The sequence below is a fragment of the Lagenorhynchus albirostris genome, chromosome 8 (assembly GCF_949774975.1).
Source record: "Lagenorhynchus albirostris chromosome 8, mLagAlb1.1, whole genome shotgun sequence".
NCBI classification, from domain to species: Eukaryota; Metazoa; Chordata; class Mammalia; order Artiodactyla; family Delphinidae; genus Lagenorhynchus; species Lagenorhynchus albirostris.
Window position 1 is genome coordinate 14,937,927 of NC_083102.1, and position 15,949 is coordinate 14,953,875.

A 15,949-nucleotide genomic window follows, 5' to 3' on the forward strand; every position below is an offset into this window, starting at 1 on the left:
TTTTAAAACCTGGGTTAAAACAAAGTTCAAGAGGAATAATCAACTGGTCATACTAATATTCTCCTGGATTTGACATGCCTTCTTAATCAAATTACTAGACAGCCACAAACTTAAAATACATCATACCTCAGGCCTTCACAGAAGCAATTTAACAAAATCAGTATCTACATATGCCCACAACTTTTATTCAGGGTTGAAATAAGTCCTATGAAAATCATGTTTTGTAAAACTGCTACCAAAAAATGCTATTATGCCATTTAATTGCTTTTTCATAAAGAACCACATTATATATTCCTCTTAGTGCTAGAAAAATACTAGTAAAAAATCTCTCCTAATGGCATGTTCCTTTTAATCAAATAATATAGATATTATTCCTGTTTCTTTTTTGTTTGGCTGACAAAAAGTTGAGCTAAGTTTTGCTCTCAAGCATGATGAGAACCCTTAGCCTAGCTCTGCATGCTTTGAGTATTCTTAACACTTATTAATCCCTCTGCCATTTCATTTGTCATTTACTGTAAATCAGTTCAAATTCTTCTGAGAAATAGGGAGTATAAATTAATAAATAAAAGTAACTGAAAATAACAGACAATTTGTATGGATTAAAATAAGAATGGTTCATGGAACATTTGCTCAGAAATAAAGTTTGAAAAAGGTAGACTTCTAATGAATCAAATCCTTGCCCTTTTCTATTTCATTTTGTCCTAGTTTCTAAGATGCAATGTGATTTTCTAAACACTGCATCCTTACAGAGAAGAGATAACCTAAAGTATTAGTCATCCTGAAGCACTAATATAAGAATTATGAATTACAGGTACACAACTTTTCCCATCAATCATATGCATTGGTTATTTAGGAATGGAATCATTTATCCTCTTATAATCTGAAGATGAAAGAGAGCAGATGAGAATAGATGTCCCAATTAAATAAACCATTAATTTCTTTTTGAGAAGGGCTAAAATCTAGAGTTAAATCAGGGATCCTTAATGTGATAAATTTTTATAAATTCATATATTTAAGTCATGGATGAAAGATGCCTTGGTTATTTTAGGAGCTGCTGAATACAACTGTACTATAATTATCTAAGTTAGGACAGGCCTGCTTCCAAATTTACCTGATGAGAGATGGAAGGTTGCTGGATGGGCCCCTGCATTCTAGGGTTTGGTAAACCCACAGGTGCTGGCCTCCGTTGCACCTGTTGCCTCTGAGCCATTACCTGTTGCTGCATATGCTGGAGTCGTAATTGAGCTAGGCTGATCTGTGTTGGAAACTTGGATAACTGGTTTGAAGATAAACCACCTGGTGGCTGTGAATTCTGTTCCATGACAGGATTCTGCTTAGGCATTTGTGGTTGACTCTCTTTATCTTCGATTACTAAAGAACCTAATTAAAGAGAAAAGGTTAAGTTCTAAAGATTTTCTGGTAGTGAAATACCGTATTTTGTAGGGCTATTTTTACTGATATTCAGAATTGCCAAGGAGCTTCTTTTTCTCTCAGGAACCCTTTATACTCTTAAAAATAGAAACCCCAAAGAGCTTCTGTTTATGTAGGTTCTATCAATCAAAATTTACCATATTCGAAACTAAAAATGAGAATTAAAAACATTTTTCCTCACTAATTCATTTAAAAGTGACAACCCATAATAACACATTTTTATGAAAAAATACTTATTTTCAAAAAATGTAGTGAAGAGTGGCGCTATTTTACATTTTCGAACATCTCTTTAAATGTCTGGCTTAATAGCTGAACTCTCATACCTGTTTCTGCATTATCTAATATATTGTTTAAATATATGAAGAAAATCCAGCCATACATGGATATGTACTTGGAAACAGGAGGCCTGTCATCACCTGAAGGAGCCTCAGACCCTACTTTGAGGACTGCTGTTGCATATCAAAACACAACAAGCAAACCTGACACTGGATCTAAAAACAATACCACAGTATTTCTGATTTAGTTATCTCTCAAGTTCTTTACACCTTCAGAGTACACTGTTAGTTCTCTGATGGAGAATACTCTGCCTTATAATTATACTGTTAGAGTTTAAAGGTACCTCTAACAGGTGTGGTCCAAGCATAAGGCAAAGCTTGATTTCTTCAACAGCAGACTCAGTTAAATGTTTCTGATTTAATAAACATATGCATCCTAAAAAATACAGTTATCATTCATTAAATACTTACTCTGTATTAGATACTGCGACAGTAGGTCTATGTATATTGTTAAAGTCCTCTGTACAGATAAGGGATTTAAGGTTCAGAGAGATTGAACAACTTACCCAAAGTCACAAAGACACTAACTGAATATTCATCCAAATCAACATTTTTCCCTTGCAGTCTTCTATAACATATTTCTCAGAAGCCGTAAATAACCAAGTTTGGGAAACTTGTCTCCTTAGAAGATTTAAAATGTAAATCTCATTGTAAATGGCAATTTACAGAGCTGTATAGGACAGCTCTGAGAAGTCCTACAGTAAAGGATATTGTTTTACAAACTCCTCACAAATAGATGTTTTTGTTTTCGCTGTAGACTTATCTAAAACTATATCCATTTATGTGTATACAGTTACACATATTCTTAATTTTATTTATGTTTACATCATGTGGTCTATATTTTAAATGATATCCTTACAAGTACATACAATTCTACATATGCCTATTTGTGTGGATATATAACTGTGACAGGTTCTCTATATAGCTGCATGTATGGTGGAGGGTAGGAGATAGTTAACTTATATACACGCTTTGTATTAAGATGCTTCTTTTTAGTTACATAGGTGAGAGTGTGTATGATTCCAGTTGCTTGCTACGTATCAATCAATCAATAAATATGTGCTTCTAGACTGAGCTGCAGGAGTCAACTCATGACCTTTCCTTCAAAGGGTCACCTTATTACCATTCCTTCTGTTCTTCCCGTGTATGAATGAGGTTTGTGTAAGCCTATTTCTTCCTTTCCTGGTGTGTTCTGAGAGCACTGGCTCTCTCTCCAGCCGTTTCTTCCTTTCTTACCCAGAATCTAGCTTAGGGAATGAGAGAGCAACCATCTTTCAAGATTTTGAAACAAAGTCAATGAGCCCAAAAACTGTCATCAAAGGGAATACTGGTGGTTGATGAAGAATGTATATGGAATTCTTAAATTTCTGTTTCTATAGTCTCCCTGTGAGAAATTAAGAAAGGAGGCAAAAACTGAAGACTTTTTCTACTAGCACATAATGTAGCAAGTACTGCCTGCAAGGATATTTGATGTTACCAAATGATACCATAATGATAGTCTCCCTTTGTGATAACTCAGTGCACTCTAGTACTTAAAATTTGGGCACTTATCTATACGTATCGTACACTTCAGTTAGGAGGTTAAAAATTATATAATAATTACATAAAAGGCAAAAGAAGAAAAGAGAAGTCTTCCCTAGCTAGATAAAGCAAATGAACCATTAGGTGCCTGATGACTGGCTCTCAATAGTAAGTAAGCCAATAATTGTATGAGAAGTCCTGTTTTAACAGAAAACATTCTAAATATAAAAAATCCTATATTAATGGCAGTCACAAGTCAAGAGTTTTATCAACCATTCTGATAAGTATGTAATTAACAGTACAAGCAAGATTCTATGGGAAAGGAAAAAAAACCTCCTAAATCCAGAAATCTAGACACCCTGTGCGTCAATATAAAGGATGTTTCATATCATCCACATATTTACATGTGTGTTTATATTCATGCATGTGTCACGCATATACACACGCTAACAAAATACTAGTGAAAATTCCATGTACTTAAAACAAGATGATAAACACACTTTGGGGGTGGAAGGGAATACATTTTCAATAATCTCATAATCATTAAGAGTTCCAGAAACAAATGGCACTTTGAGAAAATGTACATAACAGCCTACCTAAATTGATAATATTTTGAGCCCAGAAACTAGGATCACAGTGAAATTGGATGGTATTGTTGGTCACTGGGGAAGCATCACACCTTGCTCGAAGGAGGTGCCGTAACCGGTATGTAATCTAGAAGAAAGCAGAGAGACAACTAAACATCAAAATCTTTATTAGTGGGCTTGCCTGGTAGCGCAGTTGTTGAGAGTCCGCCGGCCGATTGCAGGAGACACAGGTTCATGCTCCGGTCCGGGAAGATCTCATATGCCGCAGAGCGGCTGGGCCCGTGAGCCATGGCCACTGAGCCTGCGCGTCCGGAGCCTGTGCTCCGCAACGGGAGAGGCCACAACAGTGAGAGGCCCGTGTACCGCAAAAAAAAAAAAAACACACAAAAAAACAAAAAAAACCCTTTATTAGGCAAGTAATTTATTAAGTTCCCAATAAATACACAAAAAGTGGTCTCTGTATCATATGTATGCTAACACAAAATAAGCAATCATATATATATATATATATATATATATATAAGTTATAAAAAAGTGGACATACAACGCAGTTTTCCTTCCAAAACATGTTATTAGTTTTGAGGTACAACTCAGTTAGCTATACTGTTGAATACAAAAAACTAACTTTAACTATCTTAAAGTTAGTTTTTTGAATTATTTAAACTTCACAGAAGCACCAACCAAGTATTTGTAAAATTAAAAATTTTCACAAATTCTGCTCTTTTATTTATTTTACTTACTCTTTCAAAGAAGGATGCAGAACTGAGATTAGGCGGCTAATGAATTACAGAAAATACAAATTACTCTCTGCTCAGGAAACATAAGTACAGCTCATAACTAGGCCTACGAGTGGGATGGCTCTCCTTGCTCCCATGCTGTGAATCTCGGGTCATCACACCACACCCCCCATCTCCTCCACACTGCAGTCCTCAGTGAATACTCAGTCACTCTCCCTCAGTCTTGAAGAGTTTAGCTCCTGGCTCACCATCACCAACGCCAACATTACTCCTGTCTTAATTCTTGATGATTTTATATCCAACTAGATGATCTTTCTTTCCAGCTTACTCCCTTCTAGTGCCCAGATACCAATAATCCTACAAACCCTAAAGGTCCTATAAACCTTTGCTCTTAAAATTTTCCCTGTCCTTCTAGTGCCCAGATACCAATAATCCTACAAACCCTAAAGGTCCTATAAACCTTTGCTCTTAAAATTTTCCCTGTCCTTCGACCTCATGTTACCAATACCCTTACCCTAGCCCTCAGTTTCTCCTTATCCGGCTCAAATCCCAGGGTTAATCCTCATAATCATTTCCTGGTATATACCCTCAACCCCTCTTTCTCTCACATGTCAAACTACACATACTCCCTTCCCTCTCCTCAACCTTTTCCCCAAACAACAACCAACAAACAACACTGGTTTAATCTAACTTTTGACTCACTATAATTGGACTGATAAAGGGACTGACCAAACTTCAAACACAGCCTGCTTACTTTAGGTAGGGCCCTAAGGTTGACGGGCCTCTGGTCCTTCATGTCCCTACTCTCCTAAATGACTATTTCAAACCTCCTTTCTCTTTTCAAATCTCCAGCATCTCCTCCCCCATTCTCCATCTCAGCTGATGGTCCTGATTACTGTTCACTGAAAAAACAGGAACAATCAGGGAACTTCCACAAACTTCCACCACCTACCAGTATTAGCGTTCCCTCCTATCACAATGGATTAACTGGCCACACTTCTAGCTAAAGCCAATCCTTGCACTCGTGCAATAGTGCCCAACACCCTCTTGCCGACACAAAGACACTGCCCAGCAATTTTTTCCCCTCTCCTGTATCCATCAAGCTTTCCATTTTACTGCATCAGTCCCATTAACACATAAACATGTTTAACTTTTCCCAGGTAAAAACAGAACTCTTGGCTCCTTTTCTCCCGCCATCAACTGCTCTCTTTTCTGGCAAAACTCCCACTTTTCCTGCTCTCTTTTCTGGCAAAACTCTTCAAAAGACTCATCTATAATGTCCCCCGTTCCTCTGCTCCCACTCTTCCCTGAAACCATTCAGGCTTAGTAGCTTTTCACATAGGTGGTCACTTGGCCCTCAGGGAAGCATTTTCTTCTCTTGGCTTTGAACAAACTATGATCTCATGGTTTTCCCCTTATTTCACCAGCTGCTATATTTTAAGGCCGCTGAGAATAGGTTTGTGTCCCAATGTACCATCTCAGTTTCCATTGTTGGTTCTTTCACATCTCCCACACCAGGAATGTCCCAGGGCCCAGTCTTGCAACTGCTCTCTTTTATCCTGCACCCACATACTTTAAGTGATCTCATCCAGTCTCATCGTTTATCCGACTCTTAAATTTATATCTCAAGCCTGGACCACCCCTCTATGAACTTGCACTTCCAATGGCTTGCTCAATATCTCTACCTGATTCTCTAACAGGTACCTCAAATTTAATATGCCTAGAAGGGAACTCTTGATCCTTCTCTTCAAGTCTACTTGTCCTATGATCTTCCCCACCTCAATTATTGGCAACACTATTTTTCCTACTGCTTAGTCCTTGGTTCCTTTCTTTTCCTCATGCCTTATGTTCCACTTGTCAGCAAATCCTGTTGGCTCTATCATTAAAAGATATGGACAATCCTACCAATTCTCCCATTATCAACTCTACTGTTACTACCCTGGAAAAGCCACCTCATTGCAGTAAGGTTATAAATAGTCTCCCTTATTTCTCCCTTGCCTTCAACCACCTACAGTTTTTTTTCAGCGGCCAGAGTAATTGTGTTAAACTGTAAATCATATTCTGTCATTCCTCTCCTCAAGTCCCTCCAATGGTTTCTCATCTCACTTAGATTAAAAACCAAAGTCCTCATAATCAACTACAAGGCTCATATACTATTTGGCTTTCCAGTACTTCTGACCTTACTCATCCTAGTGTCTGCTCATTCACTGTGTTCCACCCTCTTAGGCCTACTTGCTGTCCATATCACAAATAACTCCCACCTCAGTCTTTGCACTTGCTGTCTGTACTTGTGCTCTGCATGAATACTCTCCTCGAGTATCTGCATGGCTTGCTTCCTCACTTGCTTCAGGAATCTGCTCAAATATCACCCTCTTTAGATAGAATTCCATAACTAAAATCACAATCCTACCCCAATGCTCCTCGACTCTTCCCTTAATTTACTTTTCTCTAGAGCACTCAATACCATGCAATGGTCTATACATTTTACTTATTTTGGTATTGTGTATCTCTCTTCATTAAAATGCAACTTAATTTATTTATTTGGTTGTGCTGGGTCTTAGTTGCGGCTCACGGGTTCCTTAGTTGCGGCACATGGGCTCCTTGGTTGTGGCAGGCAGGCTCCTTAGTTGTGGCATGTGAACTCTTAGTTGCGGCAGGCAGGTGGGATCTAGTTCCCTGACCAGGGATCGAACCCAGGCCCCCTACATTGGGAGTGCAGAGTCTTAACCACTGCACTACCGGGGAAGTCCCTAAGAATGCAACTTCTTGAGGGCAGAGATTTTGCTTTGTTTTCTGTTCCCTTAGTACTCAGAATGCCACCTGATACATAACAGGTATCCAATAAATAATTTTTGAATAAATAAGTTTGCTTCATTCGATTGCTAAATTATCTTAAATAGCTACAATAAATTCTGTGTAAAAAAGCGTATTTATTTTGGGACTATGTAGAATACATGGCACAGTGTTTAGCAAACAGCACTCAACACAATGTTCTTTTGCCTAAGTTTTTCTACCTTTCTTAATTTTTTTTGCATCTTCTAATAATTCTCATTATAAAACATGCTCATAATATGCTAAGCAAAAGAATTATGGCAAAAACTTTCCTATGAGGAGTCATAAACCCTGGCTACTGTAAAAGATAAATAAGGATTAATTAAATATACTTGTTGATCCCTTCAGATGTATCTGAACTTAAACTCAGGTTTCACACTGAAAACTTAGCTACTGTTCAAAAAGCAAAGGACAAAATTATTTTTAAAACTATGGAAGATGTCAAAACAGCTTTTCAGATGGCAATACTGTATACTGTCTCCTTTCTATTGAAGTTAAAATAAACTTAAAAAAGAAATTTAGTATTCGAGTTTCCAATCCTGTAAAATATAACATAAGGTTTTGTCTACACTTATTTATAGCTTCTGACAAGAGATGTTATCTGCTACCTTATTTATTTACCATCAATCTTTCATTGAGTTCCTATATATCAAGCACTGGGTAACACAAAATTTTTACCCTTTAAGAAGTAAAAAGTCTAATGAAATTCACAGAAAAATATGCAAATGTAATAATAGTAGATAAAAATCAGTAATAGTATTGATGGATATATGCATAAGGGCTTTGTAAACACAGAGAAGGGTAATCCAACCCAGTCTTGGTCATGGAAGGCTGCCAAAAGGAAAGGAAGACACATCTAAACTGAACCTGGTAGTCTCTACAAAGATGAGGATTTACTCAGGAGAAAGAAAAAGCATTCTAAGAAAGGCTAACAGTACCCAGGCAAAAGACCATGACATTCTGAACCCTGAGGACTAAAAGCAAGGAATTGTCGATGAGATATTCAGGAAACATAAGTCTTTGAAGATTAATTATATGGGAGGACGGGGGAAAGGGAGTAAAAAAGATTGTGGATTTCCCTTTTACTACCTATACCTTAACAGCTTCCTAATCACTAGTATTATAGAAATATCTATTGCTAGTAAAAAGAATACTGTGTTTTACTCTCCTGGTCTCTTCTGTCGGTATTTCTTGCCTTCCTTCTAAATAATATAAGGATAAACTCAACGTTTAACAGATGACAGAAGAATCCTAAGGAAATACTGTGAAAATGTTTTAAAATATATTTAAAACTGGACTTCTGAAAGGATCCTGCTATTCCAATGGGTTTGGTCTTTTACTGATTATAATTCCTATAGCAAAAAAAAATGAACTAAGAATTACAAGCTAAGCTTGAAATTTCAGGCCAGCAAGACGTTTCTTTTTAATTTTTAAGCATATAAAAGCCATCATTAAAAAAATAACCTTAGTAAACATGGCTATATTTATGAAGCATAGAAGCTCTAAAGGACAGAGTTGCATAATATAGTGACTTTCAAATTTTCTGAGGTTAAAAATCCTTCTAAATGTTTAAAAGTAATCACAAGCCTTAGCTCTGCATTCACTATAGGTAAATTATTTTACTAGCTATATCTGCTGCTAGTGATGTGATTGGGTTCCACAGACTTTTAAAAATTAAAAAACACAATTTAGTAAATCAGGAAGCTGGTAATACTGGTTGCTTATGCTTCACTGTGTTTATTTTCTCCTGTGTATAATATAGAGACCAATCTTCCTCTCTCCTATTTCAAGAGATCATTGTGCAGATTAAGTAATCCCATCTTCGAGTTTGTACTGTTTTCTTTGTCTTATAATCACAAACAAAATCATAGAATAAAATCAGAGAAACAAATTCTTAAACTGATAAGGAGATTGAATATCTGATTGTGTGAATAACATGCTTTCTTACACACATACAAATAAAAATATTCATAATGGGTCTAGTTGAAAAAAAGACAATTCTCTCATTTTCTCCTTTTATCCGTTTTGTTTGACTTACAGGAAAACATAAGTAACAGAGAAGGTATGTACTGTATAGAAGCTGTTTTTCATTAGACCAATGAAGCAGTAAAAAGGAAGAAAAAGAAAAAAAAGACTCAAGATTGACCACATCATTGATAATTATGAAAGAAAATAATCTTAAGAGTTGAATACAATTCATGATTAGGAATACTTATATAAATCAGTTTTCTAATAAGTTACTCAATATTTGAACCTAGTTTACAGAAGTTTACCCTGAAGTGCATTTCATTTCAAAATGGTCGTAGAAAATTCCTTCCACAAAACTGAGTGGGTGTACAGAAAACAGATTTGGATGTCATAATTTGATTTCAAAGTGTAAATCTCTGTGGAATCTTTAATAAAATAAGAGTAAAGCAGGAGATTTTAAGAATGCTTATGTGGTGTGACTTCCACGGCTGAATGTCTTCTAGATCCTTTGCTACTAAAGGTGGTCTACGGAGCAGCACAGCAGCATCACCTGGGAGCTCGTCAGAACCACAGAATTTGGCCTCACCCCACATCTACTGAACCACCTGATTAGTATGCAGTGACCATATTTTCAGTAGCAAGGTTCTAGACTATTCTGAGAACAGCTGAACAAATGAGAGCCACTTTTCTCTAGCAATGGGGTTAAAATACCCAGCACCATATATCACTGACAGAGTAAACAACGCAGTACAGACAAAAGGAACACAGCCTTTGGGTTCAGGTGTCCAAGCTGAGTGGCCTTAGGCATGTTACTTAACTCTGTGCTTTGGTTTCATCACTCATACAATAGATGGATAGGTATACCTATCTCATAAAAATGATGTAAATGTTTAAATAAAGTATTACATGGAAATGCTTAGGATTAGTGCCTGGCACACTACAGGTGATCAGGAAATATTTACTCTTATCTTTATTGTTAGTATTAAGTTCAACTGCCACTAAGACAGAGAAAACTTGGAAAAGAACAAAACAGGAGGGATGATGGTAGATTAAAATTGAAGATACGCCTCAATCATGGCAATATAAGATTTTTTAAAACCAAAATATTTTGATTGATAAAAATTAGAAAAAGGTAAAAAGCATTTAAGTACAGACTAATGAACATTTCTAAATTTTAAGCATTCTAATAACTCCATTGTTTCTCTCTGTATTTTGATAGTATGTTAAATGCCATACTTAGTTTATCTTACCAGTCGCTTGCTATAAAGTAATGCTGTACTGCTGCCACTGGAAACTGCCCATTTAGAAAAATGCATGACATGTTCCAACTGTTTAGAAAGTCCAGCCACTTCCTGCTGCTGTTGCATAAGTTTCATTCGATGATCTTTTGCAAGACTCTGAAAAAAAAAAGTTTCAAAATTAGTTCTGCATGTAACATATATTTTAATGGTCATCATCAGATTACCCAATTAGAATAACCACCACCTCTAAGAACCCAGGTGATAGCAACCTATCCCTTGGTACAAAGGCTCATTCTCACTGAAGTAAAAACCGTGCCCCCAGTGCCATAGCCACCACCAACGCCACCCTGCCTCTGCTGCCTGCCCCTTCTCTCCAAGGCCCTTGGTCTGGTTGTACATATTTTGGGATGCAGGTTTCTGTTCATGCATCTTCCAGTATCCAAAGAGGTACAAAACCGTGGATTAGCTATAATACAGTAAATGCCCATTAAATTCAATACTCACAAATAAAATAGATGTACCATCCAGCAATCAAGTAAAGTTACCAGATCACATGATTTACTCAAGCACATGATTTCACCTTTTAGGCATTCTTATCCTGATTGCAACTAGTTTGTGCCAAGTTATGCCACGTGGTAGACAACATTTATGCTTTGTGTGTAGTAAAAAAAAAAAAAAAAAAAAAAAAGGAAGCAGGCTTCCCTGGTGGCGCAGTGGTTGAGAGTCCGCCTGCCGATGCAGGGGACACGGGTTCGTGCCCCGGTCTGGGAAGATCCCACACGCCGCGGAGCGGCTGGGCCCGTGAGCCATGGCCGCTGAGCCTGCGCGTCCGGAGCCTCTGCTCCGCAACAGGAGAGGCCACAACAGTAAGAGGCCCGCGTACCGCAAAAAAAAAAAAAAAAAAAGGAAGCATATAATTTTTGTCTATTGAAAATTACCATGGGAACCAATTGATATAGTGACTAATGGTACCAATGCACTCTCAAAAAAAACTACAGAAAAGCAGACTATAGAATTTCTCTAAGGGAAGTATACAAGCAAGAACATAGGTTAGTCAAAAGTGGAAGAAAAACCCACTGAACCTGTGCTATTTTAAAGGTCTCTAACCTCAAATCTCCTTTACCTGGCAAGGAAAGGAGGAGAGAACAGGACTTTCTACTAGCTCTAAAAAAAAGTTTAAAAGTAAAATTGCTACACTCCAATATGGAATTATATTCTCAATAGAGAAAATGAACCTAGATCCTGGCCCTAGTTGGTTTCAAATTTGGAAAATACACATATGCTAAACTGAATTAAGTCATTGCAGTGACTATCAGTGGCTTTGTCGTATCTAATTTTAAGTCCAGAGATAATTTACTTATTAGGCTATTTCTGACCTCTGTAAAAACTAAGCGTTACTTTGGACACATTCTAGAAAGAACAGAAATTCTGTTGACTTTTAGGGATGTTGCAAATTGAGAATCAGAAGCCCAAGTTTCTTGGTCTTCTATAGTAACAAACTATTTGGGTCTGGAGTCTTAGTAAATACTGACTACATTTATTCGCCTTAAAGAAGGGTTCTGTGAACCAGGAGACTGGGTATGAAGACTGAAAAGCATTTTTAAAAGGTGCTGCAAAAATTATAAGTTAAGGGTTTCCATGGTGGCGCAGTGGTTGAGAGCCCGCCTGCTGATGCAGGGGACGCGGGTTCGTGCCCCGACCTGGGAGGATCCCACATGCCACAGAGCGGCTGGGCCCGTGAGCCATGGCCGCTGAGCCTGCACATCCGGAGCCTGTGCTCCGCAACGGGAGAGGCCACAGCAGTGAGAGGCCCGCGTACCGCAAAAAAAAAAAAAATTGTAAGTCAATAAAGTTGATTTAAAATAATACTGATGACGAGGTTCATCCCTAGAGATTTGGGGATGTGGTCATCTTTTGTTCCTTATCTTGATTTTTAAAGAACTCCTGAAGTGATTCTGATTTACAGTGAAGTTTGGAAACAGCCACAGCAATGTGTGCACTATTCATCTCTGAGAAGCAAATCTATGTGACATTTGATTTTAAGCAGAGCTTTGAAATCTTTTAAAATAGTTTAAATGCTTCTATCTAAAAAAAAAACCCAACCAAACCAAAAAAACACACCACCGCCCGTCCCCCAGAACCTTGAAAACACAGTTACTGTAAATGTATTCCTCTCCTCCTAGCCGAATACTTTTTCACTAAGTATTTGTTTCCAAGAGGAGAGAGAATTATTTTGGTCTTTGTTTCCTGTATGATTGATAAACCATGGGAATGACCATGCTTTCCCAGGAGGAAGAGAACCTTCTGACAAAGACCTTATAATTTTGTCAACTATAAAATAAAGATGTTGAACTAAATTTTTTCTATGACGCTTTTTTTAAAATCTCCGAACATCAGGATTCTTTTATTCTCTTCTTAATTTGCTTCTCTACTGTTAAATTCTTTTTGCACCAATACATTAAATGGATACCAAAATATCATGCAATTAATATTATGTTAAGATACCATGTAGAAGTTGTAACCTCCTGTTCTTTGAGTCAAACACTGACTCTGGATCTTGACCTTCATGAATATAAGAAAGCTGATGAAGTTACTAATATTTTTCTTACCTGCAGTGACAAACAACTATCTTAAGTGCCTTGAGCATCTCTCCCTGAGTACTGCTTTCACAGTTAGGACTGCTGAGGGCAGGAGGCACATCCTTTTACCTAATTTCTCGTAAGGTTAAATGTATATATTTGAGAACTAAATATAACTAACTTAATGTAACTTTCTGAAAAACTTTGCTCAATTGCACTCCTCTGGTGACCCAAAGCTGTCAATTCAATGGACCTCTAAAAAGATTCATCTCTTTACATCTCTTTAATATTTACTAAGCTCCTCCTTCAAGCAAGGCATTATACTTCGTGCTCTGAAGTAAACAATAAGGATTAAGACATTCCTACTGTATCATAAAGCCGTAAACTGTCAGATACAAGGTAGAGCCTGAGAATGGAGAAAAATATTACTGAATCAAATGTAAACAATTATACAAAAAAGGCTGTGATTTCAAATTCACAAATACACGAGAAAATACTACGGTAAATCACTACAACATACTGTCCCATTAACAGTAACTTACCTCAAGCTGATGCAGTAGAGCTTTTCCTTTTTTATTTATTTCTACCATCAATGTAAATATGGCAACTTTAATATCCTGTTCCACCTGCTTCTGATTTTGATTTACTTCAATTATCCTGAAAATTAAACAAAAGGGGGAAGTCTAAAATCTAAGGCAGAATATTTGTTTTACAGTATGTAATATTGATTTTCTAATCCCTAAATTAGACCAAAAAGTTTTCAGCTCTTAAAAGCTCAGCTTTTTCTAAGGGTCCTTCAGTTTAAATAGACTTTCTTGAAAATGAGATAGCAGAAATATTAATTCTTCCAAAAGACATAGTCAATTCAATCTTAAAATCAAAATGTATAAAACTGCAAGAGAATGAACACATCTTAAGAAAACATTATTTGGAAAGATTATGACACCTGGAAAAATTCTCAGCCTAAAAGGTTGGACAAAAAAAATGATTTATAAACAAGATAAGGAAAACCAGGACTGAATGAGTTCTACTGTATTCACTGCAACTAAGAAGTAGAAAAGCTTAAATGTGTCCCTATTATCTTAGTCATCTGAACTGTTACCTATTCATTATATCTGAATAAAAGCAGAAAGACAATAATAGTAGTTTGCTACTTTTAATAGCACATTTGTCTTGAAATAAGCAGCCAAATAACTATATGTTTTTATCAACCAGCATATACATTTTTTCCTTTGATTAGAGAAAATGGGAATGCTATTTTCATAGAGATCAAGATGGATAGGAAAAAAAATACATAGCATTATACCAGAATATCTTATAAAAGCAGAAATAGAATAATGAGGCATCCACCATCAAACATTCTGAGATAAACAAAAAGCTTTATTTCTAAGGTAGATAGCTAGTGGGAAGCAGCCGCATGGCACAGGGATATCGGCTCGGTGCTTTGTGCCCGCCTGGAGGGGTGGGATAGGGAGGGTGGGAGGGAGGGAGACGCAAGAGGGAAGAGATATGGGAACATATGTATATGTATAACTGATTCACTTTGTTATAAAGCAGAAACTAACACACCATTGTAAAGCAATTATACCCCAATAAAGATGTTAAAAAAAAAAAGCTTTATTTCTTCTGCCTGCTTATGCCTGCTTATCTTCCAAAACTTAAGATGAAAAGGGCAGGGATTTTATTCTCTGTTGGAAATTTTTTTTTTTAATTATAGTTGATTTACAACATTGTATTAGTTTCAGGTGGACAGCAAAGTGATTCAGTTATACATACATATATATATTCTTTTTCAGATTATTTTCCCTTATACGTTATTACAAAATATTGCGTATAATTTCCCTGTGCTATACAGTAGGTCCTTGTTGGTTACCTATTTTATATATAGTAGTGTGTATATGTTAATCCCAAACTCTTAATTTATCACCCCCCCACCAACGTTGGAAATTCTTCAAGATAATTATTTGATATCTATATTGGCTAGAGGATCAAGGAAACCAGATAGGTCTAGGAAGCAAACAACCTCAAAAAAAAAAAAAACCCAACAAAACAAAAAACCCAACTAATTTAAATCCTCATGATGGTAGAACAGGATGAAAAAGGGACAAGTAATGCCATGTTTGCACATGCATAAAGATGAATTAATAGCAAAGTCAGTCCAGTAAATTTAATCCTTCTATAATCAGGTAGCTATAAAGATACAAAGAATTAGCACCTAATCCAAAGAGTCTTTAATTTTTACCACAATTCAAAAACTAAAATCCTTCCACACCATAATGTATTATTTTGTAAAAAGAGCATAAACTACTACTACTAAAAAAAAAAAAAAAGGTAAAAAAAAATTTGGAAAATTCACACTATGTGATTTTAAGACTTACTATAAAAAGCTCTAGTCATGAAGAAAGTGGGGTATTAGCAAGAAAGAAAAGCACAATGGAAAGAGAGTCCAAAATAATCTCACACATATATGGTCAACTGATTTTCAACAAAGGTACCAAGGCAGTTTAATAGCAACAGGATAATCTTTTCAACAAACAGAACAAGTGTTGGAACAAATGAATACCCATATGTTAAAAAAAAAAAAAAAGAGTAAACTCTGGCCCATAGGTCATACCATATACATAGTGAAAGAGTAAGAAAGAAGTCCAAAGGGTGAATTTCATCAATGGTGGATCGTTTACATAAAATTAGTTATTTTACAATTACTACTGTTTGCCA

The 15,949-nt window shown here is 36.4% G+C and overlaps 1 protein-coding gene across 3 annotated transcripts in view; it reads right to left on the minus strand.

Moving 5' to 3' along the window:
• Window positions 1–15,949, minus strand: part of TRIM24 (tripartite motif containing 24) — a 93,417-nt gene that overhangs the window by 23,896 nt on the left and 53,572 nt on the right. For 2 of the 3 annotated variants that reach the window (XM_060156586.1, XM_060156584.1), the window contains exons 6-9: window positions 13,774–13,888; window positions 10,662–10,808; window positions 3,884–4,001; window positions 1,112–1,380 (exon numbers count right to left, since the gene is read on the minus strand). In XM_060156586.1, coding sequence (XP_060012569.1) covers window positions 1,112–1,380; window positions 3,884–4,001; window positions 10,662–10,808; window positions 13,774–13,888 — 649 coding nt within the window. The remainder of the gene's footprint in view (window positions 1–1,111; window positions 1,381–3,883; window positions 4,002–10,661; window positions 10,809–13,773; window positions 13,889–15,949) is intronic. The other variant, XM_060156585.1, reaches the window with a different exon arrangement.